The sequence below is a fragment of the Semicossyphus pulcher genome, unplaced genomic scaffold (genome assembly GCF_022749685.1).
Source record: "Semicossyphus pulcher isolate SPU_LCO1_2020_fin unplaced genomic scaffold, fSemPul1.0.p SCAF_4, whole genome shotgun sequence".
Lineage (NCBI taxonomy): Eukaryota > Metazoa > Chordata > Actinopteri > Labriformes > Labridae > Semicossyphus > Semicossyphus pulcher.
In genome coordinates, this window is record NW_027211715.1 from 12,622,947 (window position 1) to 12,643,803 (window position 20,857).

The 20,857-nt window shown below is 40.7% G+C and overlaps 1 protein-coding gene across 1 annotated transcript in view; it reads left to right on the forward strand.

The window, feature by feature from the left end:
• Positions 1–9,482, forward strand: part of LOC138607112 (neurocan core protein-like) — a 54,752-nt gene extending 45,270 nt beyond the window's left edge. Inside the window, exons 11-15 of the mRNA XM_069679669.1 lie at positions 1,037–1,195; positions 2,791–2,873; positions 3,220–3,364; positions 7,647–7,829; positions 8,896–9,482. Coding sequence (XP_069535770.1) covers positions 1,037–1,195; positions 2,791–2,873; positions 3,220–3,364; positions 7,647–7,829; positions 8,896–9,032 — 707 coding nt within the window. The 3' untranslated portion in view covers positions 9,033–9,482. The remainder of the gene's footprint in view (positions 1–1,036; positions 1,196–2,790; positions 2,874–3,219; positions 3,365–7,646; positions 7,830–8,895) is intronic.
• Positions 9,483–20,857: the final 11,375 nt, after the last annotated feature.

Sequence of the window (20,857 nt, forward strand, 5' to 3'; positions counted from 1 at the left end):
ACTAATGTGTTTGTAACTCCAACCAAGTCTGCATTTCTGTGTGCCTCAGCCACATACACAAGTAAGACAAACCGTTTCTTAAATGTCTGCTCTGCACTCTGCTTTGACCCAGTGCATTCATTGTATTTAGTGAAATGGTGTCATTGCACTTCACTGCACCAAACCTCAACAACAAAGTGAATGAAGGAGAGCTGAAGAGTATGAGAAGCACTTACACTCTCAATGCAGTGAGAAAGTTTCAAGGCCCTTATTTCATATTACATTATAGAAGAGCTTTCATAACAGACTCCTCTCCTCCTCTTCTTCCCACAGCCAAAACTGTGTCTCTGCATACTGAGCAGGGCCCCATATGGCCCAATTTGCACCACCCAATTTACTGGTGTCGCTTCAGATTTGTTGGAGGAGAGGCTGAGGCCTTTTGCCTGATCAAGACACTACAGGGAGGGAGGGAGGGGGTAAAAGAGGGGGCAAAGATGAGGGGACACTGGGGGTGGATTAGCTGACAGCTCACAGTCACAAAGCTAACCCCCAGTCAGATGAGGGGCAGAAGATGAGAGAGATGAGGGAAGAAAAGGAGCGAGGGATGGAGGGATGGAGGCGGGAGAGCAGACTGCTGACAGGACTGTGACAGGGTTTCATTAGCAATTCAGCGCTGTGCACTGAAAGCTATTTCTAAGGATTGTTGTCATTGGAAAAGATTAAAACGCTCTTTTACTGGACTGAGCTGTGTCACTACCTTCTGTCGGTTTAAAGTCAAATCAAAGAGAAGACACAGAGAGATGAAGGGATGGAGACAGAGAGGAGGGCCACAAAAAACTGAAGGAACAATAAGAAACAAAACAATACAAACAATACAATAAGAAATAATACAAATTAATGTTACTATCTGACCTCTAAACGATCCTCCTCCTGTTCTGTGCTTTTATTCCGTTACATGTGTCAGCTGTGGATTACAGAAACCCACATTTCTCTTCCCACGTGGATTTTCCATTGACTAATCACTGTCTTTTTCCCTGATCCCCCTGTACACCTGCAGACACTGAGGGCTGCGAGCACAGATGGAGGAAGTTCCACGGCCACTGCTACAGGTACTTCAGCCGGAGACACACCTGGGAGGACGCCGAGAAGGACTGCAGGGAGCACAGCGGCCACCTGGCCAGCATCCATAGCCTGGCCGAGCAGAGCTTCATCAGAGGTGAGTGGATGTTGATCACGTTGTAAATGTTTCTAAGTGTTTTATCTAAACGTAATACACAATAGGAACAGTTGAGTTGATGAGTTGGGCTGATGTTTTACACTTTTTACTTTGACAAAGATTTTCTTAATACCAACATCAGCTGAGGTTCATGTGTATTTATCCACCACAACAAACTTAACAAAAACAACAATAAATTTCTATCCAACTAAATTAAAATAATCTGAGCCGGCTGCCAGATCTTAAACATTTATCATCATAATAAATGATGACACATGCACGTTCCTTGTTTCTGTGTCAAGAAAATTTCAAAAGGATATTTAAGTGATTTTTAAAATACTTCTGGAGCCAGCAGCTCTTCCTGTTTCACTGCTATATAACTCAAGACACATCCGCTGACTGTCACTGGTCAGAATCACATTTAATCAATGTGAACTATTTTTATAATCTTTCCACGAACACTCTTCTGTGCAACACATGCTGCTTTTACTGGTTGTATAAATAAATCAATCCCCATTTGTTACAATGAAATAGTGATACAGGAACAATTAAGAAACCATCATATTTTTTAAGATGTGATTTGTCTTTGTTGGTCTTTTAAGCATTCTGTCCTGAGTTATTTTGGCACAGCAGAGCAGTAAGAAACACAGCTGCTCATAAGCTTTACTGCAGGTTTTTTTTTTTTAAGTCTTCCTCTGGCGTCATCATCATGGACTTACATATTTGGCCACAGAGAGCAGTTAGTCTGTGCCAGGCAGCATTAACATGCTAATATCCACACAGTGTTTCTTTGGTGCCTCATAAACCTTCATCTCCTCGTTCTTAGCTTTTCACCCCCTGGCAGTGCTCCACAGCCACATGTGTTGTAATAAGGCCAGATCACCAGCAGAGAGCCACTCTTATATTAAATCCACCTTCTGTCACAGACAGATGTCAGGACAGCGAATTTAATCTATCCCCGTCTTTCTTATTCACAAGCACCCTTACCAAAAAATGTGTTTAATCGTCTCGAAAATGGACGTCTCCACCCCTGCAATAAGGAGATCAGAGCCATTAGGGAGATTAATGTGCCTGCTAATGATGTTAATCATCACGATTCAAATTCCATCACGTGTGCAAGTAGATACACACATGCCTGTACAGCCATGTACATAGATGCCCACACATGAATGAGTTCAACCCAAACACCATTACTGATGTTTCCTTTCACACAAACAGAAATCTCATCACTGCATAAAAACAGTCAAACTACATTATTGTTCATCTCTCAGCTGAGGCCAGAGAGGGAAGATGTCAGAGCTGTTCCTGCTGTTGTTCAGTGTGGAGCCTGTGGCTCAAAGAACAACATGTTACATTAATGGGCACTGTACTGATTTTACACGTACAGTAATGGTCAGTTTACCAGTGCTGTGAAAACATGCAGTGTTTTCTGTGACTCTGTCCATGATGATGTCATCAGGGGTTATTAACAGACAGCCTGTGGTACATACTGGGCTGTGGATAAAAGATGTGGGCATTTAGGCACAGATTGACTTAAATTATGCTCTTACGTGCTGTTTCTTACTAGATCTCTCTACGCGATCTCTCTTCCTCAGGTCTGAGCCATGACAACACCTGGATCGGGTTAAATGATCGCACAGTGGAGGACGACTTTCAGTGGACCGACAAAATGGACCTGGTGAGGAACAGCTGTGTGTGTTTTGTCTCTCAGTCATCTGTCCATCCCAGAGGAGTTTACAGCTCCAGAGAAACTGTGTCAGTTTATAGGTGCTCTTTATCACAGCTGGAAACATCCTGAACTGTAGAAAAAAGAGATATTTAGACTTGAACTTGTTTTTCTTTGTACTTCAAACGGAATATTTTAACCGTCTATCTTCAGATTTTCATCAGTAGTTTTTTGCAGTAAAGCTTCATCAGCTGATAATGACAGCATTTCTACAGCATGCAGCACTGCCATTAAGAGTTGTTTTCTTATTTGCCCTTTTACATTGATTCCTCAATTTTTTGTGTGTTTGTGTGTGCAGCAATATGCAAACTGGCGTGACAACCAGCCAGACAACTTCTTTGCTGGAGGAGAAGACTGCGTGGTTATGATCGCTCATGAGAATGGCAAATGGAACGATGTTCCCTGCAACTACAACCTGCCCTACGTCTGCAAGAAGGGAACAGGTAAGAACAACCAGGAGGAGGGAGAGGAGAGGAGAGGAGAGGAGAGGTTTAAGTCCCTTTATTAAGGTGTGCCAGGAGAAACTAGATCACTGTCACATCTTTACTTGAGTGCAAAGAAACAATGAGATATGTCCGAGAATACAACACCTCTCACCAGCCAAAGAAACACTGAAGTAAAATAAAATAAATTACAATAAGCTCTCCGTCTCCACCCACAGAGCACAAAGCCCCCCCTACAGCTCCTACACGCCTGAAGGCCTGCATATTGTCCTTCATTTGATAATGAACATATTCCACCCTCAGTCTGGCCTTATAAGTCTCTCCAGAAGCAGCACTGGCACTTCACTATCAGAGCCCTGAGCCTTGTTTCTGTGTGTCAGCCAGGCAACTTGACAGAGCCGGATAAAAAGTTCACCGATGTGTGTACAGCCTTTTTCCTGGCAGAGGACTTTAGTTTAAAAACAATAAAAAGAAAATTCCTCTAACAGAGCCTGAAAGCACCTCTTTGAAAGCACAAACAAGTGGTTTGGTTTCTCACAAATGCACTTAGATGCTGTGCAAAGGCAGCACAGACCTCCTCCACCACTCACCACCAATCAGCCTGATGGAGGTGATGTTGCTCCTCTCTCTCAGGGCGTCTACAGATGCAGCCATCAGCCTCATCACATGGCCCAGTTTGGTGCTCTCAGCCTGGCAGACCGCAGTGTTTGAGTCCTCATATTTATTGGAAATTAAAGGCTCCTCAAACACCTACGTGCTCTGAGTCTCATTTGAAGGCCTTCAGCTAGCATAGCTGAACAACTTTCACAGAGCGAAACTTCAGCTAGTCAGTAACATATAGCCTGTAAAATACCGCTTGGTCACTGTTGGCTAAATCACCAAGTGGTGAAAAAAATGTATGTATAATCTATGAAAACATTATTTACATGTGTGAACTCTTTCTTAACAAGCTTGTTTGTTCAACAGTTAAAGCAGATTTCCAACAGTCTGTATAAAACAAACCAAGTCAAACAAACAGACGATTCTTCATTCAAACTTGGCACTAACAGTCAGACACAGTCTTATTTCAATTATTATTACACCTAATCTTTAAAATATTGCTAATATTAGTGAATGTGAATGTGGGGGTTCAAAACATCTCATGGGCAAAACATTCAGAAACAACATGAGTTGAGAAAGAGCACAAATCTTACATTTGCTGTGAAAAGTCCTTTGGTCAGTGGCAGTCGGTCGTAAGTGAAGGTCCAGATGAAGAAAGTCGTCGTTTGATGTTTCCTGTTTCCAACAAATCTTGACTTAAGGCAGCTTGAAATGTGTGTGTGTGTGTTTCTGTCAGTTTGAAGGTTTGTTTGTGTTTAATGAAGATCATTTAAAAATGATGCACCTGGTAACAAAACATAGCAACCATGGAAACATAGCAACCATGGAATGTTCTGGTCTGTCCTAAAACCATGTCTGTTCTAACGCTCACTTATCTCACCTGAGAGATCAAGTCCATCACTATGAAGCACTTTTACATGCTGACTACCTGTCCTGTCCACTCTCAGACTCAGTGATGCCCACATGATGAAATAACAAACACTGAATAAGAGCCCTCCTGGATGCCCCTCATGATTCAAAATTCCAAATCTTTATCAATCACATACATGTGGTGTGTGCAGTGAAATGAAAAAAATAAAAGGCACACTGAACAGAAAGCAATCACAACAATTTAATAGAAATAAAAATATGTATTTGCAGTAATATTATATAGACATTTGTATTTTGTAATATATATTTAAATAAGAACAATTTTAAAAGATGTGTTTATGTGCAGTAACATGTAGATGTGAAGATGAGTCGGCCTCTGTAACACTTAAAGGAGCACTGTGCTGTCAGGTCTTTATTCTGAAATCCTCTGAGGACAATCATGAGACAGAACGTGAAGGAGAGAGACTAAATGTTCTTCAAACTTTTTATGTAAAGCAGCTGACAAGTGTTGCAGCCTCATCCTGTTAAAGCACAGAGAGTGACAGCATGGACCCTCAGAGGATTGTGAACATCCTGGGTATGTCATACTTTACATTATACCTGGCTCTCTGCAGAGGAACACATTAGCACTGAACCTCTTCACTCAGTCCACATTTACACTCATTACTGCTCACCAGCACTCCTTCTTCCATCTCCCATCATCCTCCAGCTCATCTTTAAAAGGTTCTCCACGTACCTCTCATATCAAGGCTTCATTTCCTCTGACAAATGTTCTGTTTCAATCAGATGAAGACTGTCTGCAGGCAGAGGAAACTACTCATGACCAATGCTAAGAAGACAGAAGTATAAAAAGCCAGGAGACACAAGAAGCCACTGGAGGCTGATTTACTGAAACTTTCTCTGGAGCTTGTTTTACAAACTTCTTTTTAAGTTGTAGATCTGGGTCCTTATTTAACTGCTAAAAGTTCCATTCCTAAACTTTTATTTCTACTCATAAACTGAATAATTAACACTATCATATAGGAACAGAGGTAAAAACATACGTATTGCAACATGTTTTGGAGCTATTACACAAAATATGATCGGTCATGATGAATAATATATGAGCTGAAGCAGTTCAGATTTATTAGTTTAGTCCACATTTTGTATTTATGTTATTTGCTATCACTTCACCATCCATTATCATTGTGTGCACACAGAGTCCCCAGCATCCAGCCCACTTCTGACCGCAATCAGTTACAATCACCACCATCTTTTCATCTCCCCTTCTCCTCCCCATCAGCCTCTTCTTCACTCTGAGTAACCCCATGTAATGTCTCGTCTGTGGAGTTTGTCAGCTCCATGCTGTATATTCTCCGCCTGCTCTCTAAAGCTCACAGCTCATGTGATCTGTTTGGCTGCTCAGCAGCGGCTCCTACGTCTGATGAGGTGATAAAAGCACCATGTGAGCTCATCGAACACCTGAATCAGTCACACAGGGACCAGTGAGGGTGATGTGTCAGGCAGATGTGCATGATGATCTTTAAATCTCTCCAGTCACAGACAAGCAGGAAAGAAGAAGATTCACCAAGCTCACCTGAGCAGCCGCAGACCTCCACAGGACCCTGTCAGGTCATTTAATAGACATTGCTGCTACATGTAGTTACACGCTCCACAGGGAGGTGTGTTCAGGGACACAGCAGACGTCCAAAAAGCTGCTCGCTCAATGAACTAAGCTGTTGGCTGACTCAGGCAAAAATGTTTGACCAAACACTTTCTGAGTAATCCTGCTGCAAACAGGTAAAACATGAAATTAATAGTATCTCTTCTAATGCTCACTAACAACAAACAGAAATGTGCAGAGTTGTCTGCTGAAAGCATTTCTCATAAAATCACAGCTCCACTTGAGTTTAGTGACTTTTTTTTTTTTTAAACAGCTTAAGAAAAACAGGAAGTGTTGAGAATAGAGAGTGGGGGGTGACGTGCACCAAATGATCGGCAGACCGGGAGTCGAACCTGCAATCAGTGCGTCGAGGACTGCAGCCTCTGCATATGGGGCGCCCTCTCCACCAACTGAGCCAAATCAGTGCCCCAAGTTTAGTTTAGTTTTCTACTTCAACATATTCTGATTTTGCTCGTCTGCAATGCGACAAATCATTCAAGTCTGCAAAGGTGAGAACAAATGGAAAACTTTCAGCCTTCATGTTCAGTCAGAGATCGTCTCAAGTAAAAGAATTATGATGAATGAAATTGCAGTTTAAGGTCGACTCAACACATTGCAATAATTTTGTTGCGTGTTAGAGCTGGAGCTGCAGCCAGAGGACTGTCGTCAAGTGACTCCAAGAGTAACCACACATCTACCTGCTGTCTCCACAGGGAGACTGACGCCCTCTGACAGGAGAGTTAAAGAATGTGTGAAGCTGTTTGAGTGCCTCCCTTAGGCTCGTCCGTCCTGTCAGTCTCTGACCAGAGGGTCAGTCCTCTCTCCGTCTCAGCTTGTGTAAACATTTTTCTCATTCTGCCTCGACTCTTTATGTGTCTAAAACGCTGTGTTACTTTGACAACTGCCCACTCACTGAGTGACACGCTGTCCTGCAGAGCTGAATCCACATTTTGATGTTTGTGCTGTGAGAGGTGTTTGAGATATTTATGCCTTTAAATCAGAAGTGACTGTTGAATAAAACAATACCTGAAGCTGAAAACAGATCAAAGTTATTTTCCTGTATTGATTTTTTATTCATATGTACGAATCACAAAACTGAATTTGAAAAGAAACACATGAGCAAACTGATTGATATTGTGTCTCCTGCTGTGTCTGTCCTTGTCTCTACAGTGCTTTGCGGAGCCCCGCCCACTGTGGAAAACGCCTCCCTGATTGGTCGAAAGCGTTCCCACTATGACATCCACTCTGTGGTGCGCTATCAGTGCGCTGACGGCTACCTGCAGCGCCATGTGCCCACTGCTAAATGTCGAGCCAACGGCAAGTGGGACCGGCCAAAAATCATCTGCATAAAATGTGAGTTTTACACGACAGCATTTTCCCAGAGCAGGACGGCAGACAACAATACTTAAAGCAGTATTTCCATTTGTTAGGTCATCGTCACATTTACATTTGTTTTAGCACACACAGCAGCATATGTCTGTAAGACAAACCTCCTACATGTACTGCCCTCAGGAGCTGCTGTCATCATGCAGACTCAAGCTCTCCATCTCTGCTCTCATTATTATTAATTCAGAGAATATTCTCGTATCCACACATGGAAGTTTTATTTATGATGTGAAATGAGTGTCATCACAGTTTTTCATTGAAGCTACCTCTAATTGTAGATCAATTATGATTTTAAAATCAGTGGTACTGGTCCTTTATTTTGCTACTTTTAAACACTGTGTCTCCTTTGAGCCTTAAAATAATTTTTCCTAAAATAATTTAAAGGACTCTCTCAGACTCTGACAGAAAGGGCAGAATAGATTACTTCAGAGGAGGTAGAAAGAGTTGGTATATATATATATATACAACAAACTGCTCCTTGTATTTGATTTCTCTCAGCTCACAGTGTGACAGTAATGATGAAACACTGAAATAATGTAGCCTCTGTTCAAAGTGATTAAAATGATTTTTCTTACGACTCTTCATCTTTAGACAACGTTGTTTTTATGGCCCAGAGTTACAGAGCCGTTATCATTCATTACAGACGACACTTCTTTGTTGGTGAGATGCAGAAAGGGACAGAGCAGCCTCGTTTGGCAGATCAGCCCAGGAACAAGCTCATACTGAGGCTGTGAGAGGGCGGCTGTAGCTCAGTGTGCTCTTGTTGAAGGCGCTCTGTCTCCTGAATGTGAGATAAAACAGATTCCCTCAGAGTGGAGACAGTTAAACCTTCTACAGAGAACATGTGGCTTTGACCTTATTTTGATCCCTGTTCCCTCGTCTCTTACCTGGTTTCACCTCTCACTTACTGTCTGTGTACGATACTATCATCTCTCTCTTACATCTTACGTTTTATCTCTGACTCATTTCTTAATAAGCCCCTGCCCTATCTTTATTTTGCCGTCTCTCACTTCCTCCCTGTTTGCTCCACCAGCCCGACGAGCCCACCGTCATCGGCGCCACCACCACAAGGGCAGGAGGGAGCACAGGAAGCACAAGAGGCAAGGCCACAGAGAGGGAGGACACCACGGAGGAGAGGCGGGTCAGGGACACAACCATGCCCACCTATGAGCCAAAAAACATCCCCTTTCCTTTTCTACTCTGCTGCAGACTGAACTTTACCTGTGTCCTAGTTGTCCCTTTATCTCGCCCCAGTTCCCCCAACAAAACTTCACACCTTACAGCCCAGAACTTTCCCCAGACGCCCTCCAGGCACCACAAAGCCCTTAGCTCCACCCCTGGCTCTCTGAGTCAGCCTGTATCATAGTGAACTCTGAGGCCTGCCACAGAGCTACCAGGCTTCACAAGGACAATAACAAAACTCCTTTGTACTCTTTTTACTTACCTTTTTCTGTTTTACTTTCTTAACTTGTCTGTCTCTCACCAAAGCTCGAACTTAAAGGACTTACTCTCCCTCCGTGCTCAGAGATGACCTGAAACACGGGGCTATGCTGACCCGTGTTTGAAACAGATTCACACCTGACATTTTTGGAGAGAAGTTGTTTGATAAAAACCATAAATAAGGACAAAATCATTGAAAATACTGCAACAAGAAGACATCCATGTTGTTGACTTGAGCCTTTTGTCTTTTGAATAAACTTTATTTTTTCAAAAAAACTCACAACTGCTGATTTTGGTTTTCTCTTTGTAAGACATCATGCTTATTTGATTGTTAGAGTTGTATGTTCTTTTCAGTGTAAGACATTTACTTTCGATCAGATACTGAACCCCAGAGGAAAAAATGGAAAACACATCACATCTCAATTCAGTTTGATCACATAACAACAACTCGATCTCAAAATGCTGTTGTTGTGTCAAACATCCAGCCGTCATTGGAAGCCATTGATGAACTACCAGCTCTGTCCTTCATTCATGAGGACATGTTGTACTTTGAACAACCTTAAATGTTGTAGTGTCACTGCAACGGTAGATTATTTTTCACTTGTTTAAAAGTGAAATGAGACTTTAAGACTTCACATGTTAGCAAACATCCAGCGGATATGTAGCAACACTCCTGTGGCAGGTTGGGACCTTTCCTCCTCTCTCTGCCTCAGACTCTTAATTATCACCAGCTGGCTTCAATATTCACTAATTAGTGGGCGGGGCAGCACAGCTCATATCTCTGCGTGTGTACTGCTGCTCTTCACGTCTCTCACCTGGCACCAGGCTGTTGGATCTGCCTGCACACACAGTTTAGCGTGGCGGTCTGCTGCTCTGTCCCTGTAGCTGGTTTTCCACCCAGTGTGAGGAAGGCGTTTCAACAGTGTTTTGGTGCTGCATGTTTAAGGTGTGATGTTGGCGTTATATCTGCTCTGCTTTGCAGTGTTATTTGGCTCCTCTCCTAATGGTAGATCCTTGATTAAGGAGATGTTAAAACTTTCTGGGCTGATTGGGGAACATATTCGTTTTTGACAAAGGTGATGTACATTAATGCTGAACAAACCAGACCTCGAACTTCGAAAGTTCAGTTGTTGGCAGCTGTATCTATCACATGTGTCTCTGTGGGACAAATCAGTAGTTAATGATAGCTGTGGTTAATGATTTAACACAAGCTCAGCTGCCTAAAGCCACAGACCCTACCCTTTGTAAAGTGGAAAGAGAATGTTGGAAATTAGAATGACATGATGCAGCTCAGCGGTCGTAAATCATTCAGTTTAAGAAGACAATTATTTGGCGTTCTTCAGGGCTTAACAATAAAGCAGCAAATGGGCAGAAACGTGAGGCACATCTGTCGACTGCTGCAGCAATTAACACAGCATGTTGAGTCGTGGCTCTGTTTCCTGGCAGAGCTCCTCGCTCAGCTCTGTGTTGATGTTCTGCTCCAGTTTGAGTGAGGTTCTCTAATTAAATCATTAGAGAGCAGAGCTGTTGCACAATATGCTCCACTGTCTTCATTACAAAGCACGATAACTTGTTAACTATTCTCTCACAATGAGGGAGTGTCTGCTTTTATTCGTTGTCACTGTTTGTGGGAAAACTCACTTTTTTTCGGTCTTTCAGCGAGGGTAAAGGTGGACATGCATTCTTTTACAGCCTTTAATTACAGAAAGATCGATGAATGACTGGATGAACTTGTTTATTGGGGTGAAATGCTGCCTGAAGACAATATACCGTAATGCAGTTGTTTGTATTGCTGAGCATAGCATGTAAGAAGTGCAATTCTTTTGTTCCCTCAGGCTTTGCATCCTGACCATGTGTAGCTCTGCGATGGGCAGGATTTCTGTAGTGTTTCTGCTTCTGCTTCATGCTCCAGCAGTCAGAATCCCTGCTCGCTCATAATGTGGTTCAAGGCCCACAGGAGAACCCTCGCTCAGCCCTCTGTCTGCAGCCTCACCACCACAACCACATGCTTCTGATATCTGAAATGGGCTTGTAGTGACCACAGGAGACCACAGTATGAAGATAAGCTGCAGCTTATCGTTTAATGGTGAGGTCATGGGGATTTGTCATGAGGAATAGCAGGGATCTCATGGTTGAGGGAATGTCACTTGAATGTTCAGGTTATAGTTTAAGAGTTAAACAAAGGAAGAATAAAATGTTGGATAAGCAAAGCAGTGACCTTCTTCTTTAAGAAGGTTTTGTTATGTAGCGATGACATTTGAGGCTTTTGGATACATATATTGTTTGTTCTTTGAAGTCTTACACGTCCTTGTGTTCACCTCTCTTCAGCTTTATCTGTCTAGACGTCCTTATACTCTGTATTCCAGCAGGCTAGCACAGCTGCATGCATGACCCCACCTCCTGTCCTCTGAATCTCTTTGTCTCACTTTATTCAGAGCAACATACCTTTTGAACATGAGCAGCCGAGCATCAGAGCAGCACTTCAGACCCTCCTCCCTGTTCTCTCAGGGTAAGAAGAGGCAATGCTCTACATGATCAGAGATTACTCAACTCAACATCTTTCTCATTGTTCTTCATGTCAAACTGGATCACTGAACGTTGCTGCAGGAAAATGGGATTTGATTTCCTAAATGTTGTCAGATGAAGTAGAAACATTGGAACACACACCTTTTAAGCAGGAAGCAGGAAGCTTCAGCAAAACAAGATCTAAAATGCAAAATGACTAACAGGTGAGTGAGTGCCTTCCTGATTAAAATAAAAACTTGATGGCCATATCAGGTAAATAGCTTTTTAAAGCACTCATCAGATATTCACATCACCATAAAGTGAACTCAGGGAGGTGAGCAGGACAACCTCTCAACAAGGTGTTTAGCTGCTGTCAGACGAGCTGCCTCTTTAATCTGTGCAGTGAGCTCTGTATTTGGACGGTGCATGAAGAGGAGGGACCAGCAGCTGATGGTGCACACACAGGCTGACAGGTGGAGAAATAGAGGTGGGGAATGGGGGTATGTGCAGGTATGTGTTTGTTTATGTTTCTATGGTGATGTTTTGGGGACAGGCTGCAGAAGTCCTGGGGATTGGGGCCTGAGGTCCGTCACCAAGGCAACAGCATCATTGTCTGGGTCGATTCACTAGATCTCAATAAGGTCAAAACCAATTGAGAGTCTTTCAGAATGGATTCCAGTGGCAGCCATAAGAGCCGGATTTTCATTTCACTTTCACTTCCCTCCCATCCCAGGACCGAGCATAATGTGCTCCTCTGCTCTGGTCCTCCTCCTCCTCCCCCAGGTACACCCACCACACAGGAGATGAACTCAGCAGACAGGTGCCACACCTCTCAGAATGATTTTTCATTTGGAAATCAGCCTCTGGCTCCATTGTGTTCCCTGAAATTGAGATAGGCCATCAGCTGACACTCAACAACTCCCTCCTGCTCCTCCTCCCACCTCCCCCTCTCTCTGTCTCTGTCAGGTCCTTTAATGTTAAAGCTTGTGGAGGAGAGGGCTTCCATTGAAAGTGTTCATAAAAGAAGCTCATTTTATATTAAGAAACTGTTGGGGAGATGTCTGTCACAAAGGGTGTAATAAAAAATGGTCAGGTGAGCAGGCAGCATAAACTACATTTCATGAGCACAAATGTTATCAGTGCAGAATGATTGCTTATTTTTTATAAAGTAGGGGCTGTAAAAATCACAGCCATGCATCTATAATAACTTATATTATATGATATATGATATGACAACCACTTTTAAAGTTATAAAGCTCCAGCACTGCTCTCTGACTTAATGAATGGTGTCCTGAAGCAATGACCCAGTCTATATATCTCCTGCGGAGCCGACCAGCAGCAACTCTTGAGACATTATTTATGATCAGGTCAGACAGTGTGCACAGATCTGCTGGTTGGCTCAACACACATGTCCTTGCTATAGCCTAATGAACTACTGTGTCACAAAGTAAATGAGTTATCCATCAGGAGAAGTGGTTAGAGATCCATCCATCTCAGGTCATCCTGACAGAAACACACTCAGAGATTTACTGTACTGCACAGGCAGCATAAGTAACCTAGTTACTGATGCAGTGAGGCTCACAGTAGTGCAGTGATGGCAGGAAGGTAGAAGCAGGAATCTGCTGCACTCAGTTAATGATCTGTAACCACTCCGAGCTTTTACATCAGATATGTTTGGTCATCAGACACACAGTGAGTGTTTTACAAGCAAACAGAGACAGGAAAGCACACAGCATAAATTAATTTGGCTGTTGGATGTCACATTAAAGGCTTTGTGGTTTAACTGAATGTTGCTGCTGTCAGTCATTACAAGAAAGAACAGAGACTTTATTCTGCTGTTTAATCTTTGATCACGCTAATGCACACCTCATTTACACAACATGAAGATACAAATGGCCTCTGAGTTAATGCTGAGAGGGACATTTCTGAGGGAATAATAGTTATTAGAAAGACAGTCAAGTAATGCTCATGGTCAATCAGCTATGGCCGATTATTTTAAATATGTGTGCACAGAAGTCTCTGGAGATAAAGGATGTCATCCTACTTCCATAACACACAGTTAAAAGCATTTTAAGTCAAATGAATGGATATTTGCCATCTTTATGCTGACTGAAGATGGCAGTTATTCTGATGTGGATAGTATATCTATGAAAATATATTGAAGTCAGATCCAATCATGTTTAAACAGAGTCACATGAAAGCACAGCTCTTCAACATTCACTGGTGTTTTAGTTGCATGTGATTCTGCTCCTCTCACTAAGTGGTGACCTGTGTTCAGCTCTCTTAATGAGGACAGAAAAGGATGCTGACGAACAACAGGGTCTAACCTGGGAAACATCGAGAATGAAACATCCAGAATCTAGACTGTGAGTGTAAATGAGCTTTAGGATCATGCTGGTTGTATTCCAGCAGATGTTGCTGGTCGATCAGCTGGTCATAGGTTGAAATGACACATGTACAGTTCTTCAGTGTATAATGTTGAAAACTGCATTTAGAGAATGTTCTCTCCAGCACAGCTCACTATGAATGGTCTGTGTCGACGTATAATCTCCATAAGTGTCATTCTGTTGCATTAAACATGTCATAGTCTCAGACAGTATTACCTTATGAGACCCCCTCGGGCAGATAATTGTATTTTTCTGGTTAGTTTACATTTCAGATTTTTCTTCCTCTGCAGCTGCTGGAATCTAAATGTGATTACATGAGAAGTGAACGGTGATGCTTTAGGCCAAAGTGATACATCAATGTCAGGCAGGACTGAGATCTGCTGCTGAAATATGATTTCAGCTGCAGAAATAAGTTCACAACTCCATAAAATGGCAAATGTGCTGGAGCTGCAAATATGGCAGTTTATTTTCAGAGAGTGGATGAAAGCATAAAGAAGAGAAAATAACTGTATGTACCTACAGGAAGCAGTGATGAATATGTTTGGTCCACTGTGAGACATTACAGATGGATCTGGAGCTCCAGGACTCCATGTTTTACCTGTGGAAGAGATCAGAGAGACACATCGAGTTTGCAGTTTCATCTCTCTTGTGATTGAACTTCATAATTTACAGAGAGAAGAACTGAATGTGTGTTTAATGATAATGATGGCAACATGGAAAAAGATTTTAAGCTGATAACTAAAGATAACACTGGTGATAACATTTCATTTTATGAAACTCCTGTTGTGCAGAAAAAAAGTGCACAACATGTCCTGTATCTGTTGTCAGGAGAGCAGCAGCTTCCTGTTTTTCTCTTATTCTCAAATTCTCTGTCTGTCACTCTTCACTGGCACCGAAATGCCATGAAAACAGAAACAACCCAACTGCACACATTTTATTACGCTGATGTTTAATGAATGTTGTAGTAAAAATGGAGCTCAGAGGAAAGTAATGGCTTTGTCTGTTCTTTTTGGCTCATGTCCCTCATCGCTTCTCTACATCACCTCAGCCACAGGCCATTTCCCCTCATCGTGTACAACCTGTAAAAACCTTACGAGGGCCTGTAACCTGAATGGAGCTCACTTAACTGAGACACAGTATAACATCACACTTAGGAGCTATCACTGTCAGAGTGTTGCCTGCTCTTCTTCATGTGTGGGTTGCTGTAAATGCTGTCAAACTGCATGGAGGATCATTAATAACATCATGAGATAGACCCCTCCTAGTTGTGCTCTTTTATGTGCATGTGGGCAGGGCTCTGCTTTAGATGTGTGCTGGAGCTGTGAGGCATTAGCGCACTTGTGTTGCAGGAGTTTGATCAAAGATGTGTCTATGCAGTTTGATGTGAAACATTATGATGTGTGTTTGTCGGTCGATGTTCTTTCATGGAATACATTGTGACGTCCATTCTGTTATTTCCTGTCCACCCTGTTACCTGTGTGTTTATTGATGATAATTAAATGAAATAAACCATATATATGCATATCTTTGTGGTTACGTGAAGGGAATGAATTGACAAAATGTAATTACTTAAAAAAAAGCCAAATCCCATTGAAATTCCTTTTTATTCTAAAAGAAATGTGTTGAAAATACATTTCGTCATAGAATTAAACTTAAAAAGTATTTTCTTCAATATATTTGTCTTATAGTTTAACATGCCCTCCTTCAGATGATAAGATAAAATCGTAGAAAGTTTTACATTCAATAGAAAGGTACCAGACTGAAATGGCACCGAATAGTAGGAATGACCCACCAACATATTGGACATTAACAACAAGGCAACGTAGCCAGGTATCGTTTGCCAATAACTGAGTGTTTATTTCATTATTAGTATTGGCTTTGTCAGTTCCTTGGAGAGCCATGTGGTTAGCAACACTCATAAGTAACTCAACAGAGGGAGGTTGATCTGTAATGAAAGAAGCTGAGAGGAGACAAGAGGCTGTTAGCGGGGCTTTGTGTCATGAGTTTCTAGTTTAGTTCTGGTTTTGTCTTGTATTTCGGTGTTCAGTTATTATTGTTTCACATTGTCTTTGTCTTTGTCTGTGAAAACCTTACGTGTGTCTTCCTGTGTTTGCCGATGTATCGTTTTGGATTTGTTTTGGATGTGTTTTTGCCTGTTTTTGTTGGATCTTCAGTTGGATTTTTGTTTTATTAAATCATTTAGGTCTGCATCTGGGTCCTCACCTCATGTTTTTTTTCTTTACTATTGTCAAAAGCGCTGATGTGGCAAAGCTTATCAGTGTGACAACATGTTAGGTTAGGTCACTGATAAGAAATACAACTCGGCTAAGTGTTAAACTTGTGTAAAACAGTGTCATGCTAACAGGTGGTCTCATGTGAGAGTGGTGGACATTTGGTTGAAAGTTCCAGTTGACCTTGAGAAAAGATTGTATCTCAAATGATTGTTTCCAAGCTGAATAATGGACCTTAGTGCTCCGTGTTTCAACTACCACCCATCTCCATTTACAGCTACAGACAAAATTACATTTTTAACAGCCTCTGTGATCAGAGAGAAAACGTCCTGATCAAACACTTTGTCCCGAGGCCTGGTTATATTACAAACTAAAGCAGGCGATGCTTAGATCCTACAGCCCTATCAGCACTGACACCAGAGACCTCTTCCTCTCCTGAGAACACAATATCCTCGCTCTGGGTCATTTCTCCTCCTCTACAGGCTGTGCTTTCATCTTCCTGTTTAAAAGCTGCCCTGTCACCCAAACAAGCACCTCAGTAAAAGGAGCGGGACCTCCTCATCCTCCAGCAGCCGACACAGCCTTCAAATGTACAGGTACTCACAGTTACAATAAACCCTTAAAGAGAACAGTTTAGTGAATACCTCTGTGTGCTTGTGTGTTTCCACAAGCATTTGTGGAGGTGTTTGGTCAACCCATATTTCTATTTCCTCCTCACTAACAGCCAACAATGCAGCAGTGGTCCTACTTTAAGTCTGTTTGTGTTCTCACCAGAATCGAACCAGACTGTGCTTCATTTGGAAATAGACTGAGTACCATGATTTCAACCTGACTTTCCAAGTAAAGTCTGAAAGTCCGGACTAAAGCTGTCAGGTGTGAAAGCACCCTAAGTTACGTTTCCTCTCAACGTTCCTCCAATCATCCTTTTTACAGTATCATATAACTTATTAAAATTAAATTTCAGAAAAACAATTGGACATAAATCAGCATGAAAAGAACTAGCTATAATGACAGAAACCAGAAGCTTCACAGAAGCTAATGTTGGTATAATGTGTTTATGTAGAAAGGCACAGAAGATCCCTACCATTTTACATACATTTTACGTATGCACATGTTTTTTCAACTACATTCACAATGAACGGGCAGTAAAAGCATTGTTATGGCCTCTTTAATGCTTCATTTGTCATCCTAAAGTCTTATATACACAAATTAAACTTCGAAATCAGAAGAATACATGTATGATAATAATATCTATAAGGTTTAAAATCTTAGCAGATGTGATTTAGAAGGTAGCCAAGGTCGGCACTGCTTAATGTTACCTAGCCGTCAACAGAAGGTTACATTACCCTCTTCCACTCTCATTATATATGTTGTTGATCCAGGTATTTTGATGTTATCATCGTTAAGGTAGTATTTGTAGAATTTTCTTTTGCTTGCCATTTCGAAATTGATGCTGTTAAAAATAATCCCTTATTCACACAGCCTGCTACAAGTCGCGAAACAGAATACTGGTAAACTGGAAATAGTTGTGGATTTGTGTGCCTGCTTGAAAGTGCACGCTCACCAATTCACACTCAACTTCTTGTTTTTCTCTAAAATGGACCCGGCAGCCGTTGGGAGTTTGGAGGGAGAACAGCAGGAGATGGGATGGACTGCAATGTGCTCATTGTGGACTGACACAAATGAAGTCAGTGTAACAAAAGAGAGATTCGTAAAAAACAAAAAATGTTAAGGGATGAGGATCTCATCAGACTAGTGGAGCAATGTTCGGCTACACAGAAACCACCCAAACATGGGTGGAAATTGTACCTGGGTAGGGTCTTGGCTGTAAGCGGTAAGTAAGTCAATGTTATGTTAAATACTATGTTCCTAAATCACCATAAATAACGTAAACGTTACCAAGACGCTCTCACAGTTTCTAATGTCATTGTTTGCAGCTAGTGTTAGCTGAGTTAACATTAGTTAAGGTTAACGTTACCAGAATTCTGAAAGGAAAGTCGGGACATTTCCAGTTCGGAGGTCAGTATATCATTACAATAACGTTATCCAATGTTATTATCTATGAAATAAAAAAGGGGGATAATTCATTACTTTTTGAGCATGGTAACTATTATATTGAAATAAACTATGGTACAGGCCGACTGATAAAACTTCCATATTATGTTACTTTTTAACTCCTAATTGTGCCTAAATATTGCAATTTTTCCTCCACTAAAATTACATTTGTCTGACAGCTGTAACTAACGTAATGTTACTTTTCAGATGACAGTTTTCCTCCCCTTTCTGTCATGAGTTTCTAGTTTAGTTCTGGTTTTGTCTTGTATTTCGGTGTTCAGTTATTATTTCTTGTTTTACCTTGTCACTGTGTCTGTGTTTTGTATTTAGTATATTGTGTTCTTTTCTTGATTTAGTTGTGTATTCATTTGTGTTTCATTGTTTAGAGATTATCTTAGTGTTTCCTGTTTTATTTTGTATTTCTTGCCCCATGTATGTTTTGTCTTGTTTTACTTCCTGCCTTTGTGTGTTTTCCCGCCTGTTGGATTATGTGCCCTGACTTCATTGTTTTCACCTGTTCCCTTGATTGTCTCACCTGTGTCTAATTAGCATCGCCTCCCAAGTTTATTTAGTCTTTGTGCTCCATTGTCTCAGTGTTAGTTCGTCGTCGTTTTTTGTCCAGGTATATGATCTCTATGCATAAAGATCATAAATGCCAAGCATCAATTTTGTCAGGACAGTCATGCTTGTTTTGGTTTGCAGCACCTTTCAGTAGTTTGTTTTGCTCCTGACTTGACTAGCTGCTCTGTATGTTTTGTCCAGTATTTGCTGAAATACCTCACCAGGGGCCCCACACATCCTTTTTTAAAATGTAAATTAAATTAAATTTACCATATTAAATTAAAATTTTATATGGCACTTTAACTGAGTCAGGTTGACCATTTTATGATTTGTATTCGTTTTTAGTGGATCATCTTGTTTTGGCATTTACAGTGTATATGTGATTTCTGTGCCAAATTAATTTTGTCTTTGTTTGGGCCACAAAAAAATCTTAAAATGCTTTAATTTTGATTTTAAGATTTTGGAACAACCCTGACACAGCGTTGATGGTGTAGTTATTACTCCTGAGAGTTAAATAAATGTTGATGCTTATCATACATGCAGTCCTGGTTGTGATTTCAGTAGAGTCAGTCAAGATTTATAATCTTAGAATAAGGTCTGGTTTTAAGTTTTTGGGTTTAGTTTTAATATGGATTTAGTTTTATGTCAAGATAAACCAACTTCTATCAAGACACAGTGTAATCATACTCTACTAATACTGAGTAATCTTTACTTAAATTAGTAATGTTTTTTTTGTCTTTAAACTTTGATTTGCTACAAAGAAAATAAAAAAAAATAAAGAATTATTTGCTTATATTTAGTATTTTTCACTTATTATTGGGCAGTATCAAGTTTGATTTAAGTATTTTGACCAAATAATCAGCATTTTCAGCTCATTTTAACCCTTTTGGATAATTACCTGGGACAACTTATTTCTAGATTTTAAAATCTTATTTCAAGATTTCTTATCAAGTAAAATGTACTTGCTGCATGGACAAATAATTTCACTAGTTTTAAGTAATTTTCTTCTCAGATTTAGTGTTTATATCTTATATTTGGGCTACCCTTTTTTGCAGTGAAGGTGCTGCAAACCAAAACAAGCACGACTGTCCTGACAAAAATGCTGCTTGGCAGTCACCTATTTTTCAATGAATGATTTCCATTCAGCTATTGCTTTCTTATATGCGCTTGTGGCATCTTGATCGTGGATGGCATCACCAACTACCTTGGTTTGAATGACAGAGAGGAGTGTTGCACCACATTTTGGGTATGTCAAGTGCAAAGTGTACACTGAAAAAAGTGAAACAACAGTGTCATTCATGTAAAGTACATTTTTATATTGGTGTCATTGAAAATAATGGTTTCTGGTTTAAACCTGTTTTTTTCAGTTTGCCTCAAAGCAAAGGACACTCCCATCAGACAAAATTAAAACCAATACTTTGACTTGAGGAGTATTTTCACTTTAAACCAGAGATTTCCATGTCACGTGACCACATGACGTCACACCACACTGGAAAAAAATGATACTTTGGATTAACTTAAAAAGATTACTCTAAATTTTTACACCTAAATTGATTCGTTTTTCTCAAATTATATTTATGATTTGGTTGAAAGTTAAAATTTTGATTTAATATAAATCAAAAATATTCCTTTTGCCAAAGGCAAAAAATTACATTCACTCAAAGTAAAAAGATTATTTATTATTCAGACCATACACAATTTTTTACTTTGTTACAACTTAATTTTTCACTTTGGAAAAACCTAATATTTACTATTCCATCCAAGTATAGTTTTTTACTTTGGAATAACCTAATGTAATCACTCTAATTTTGTCACA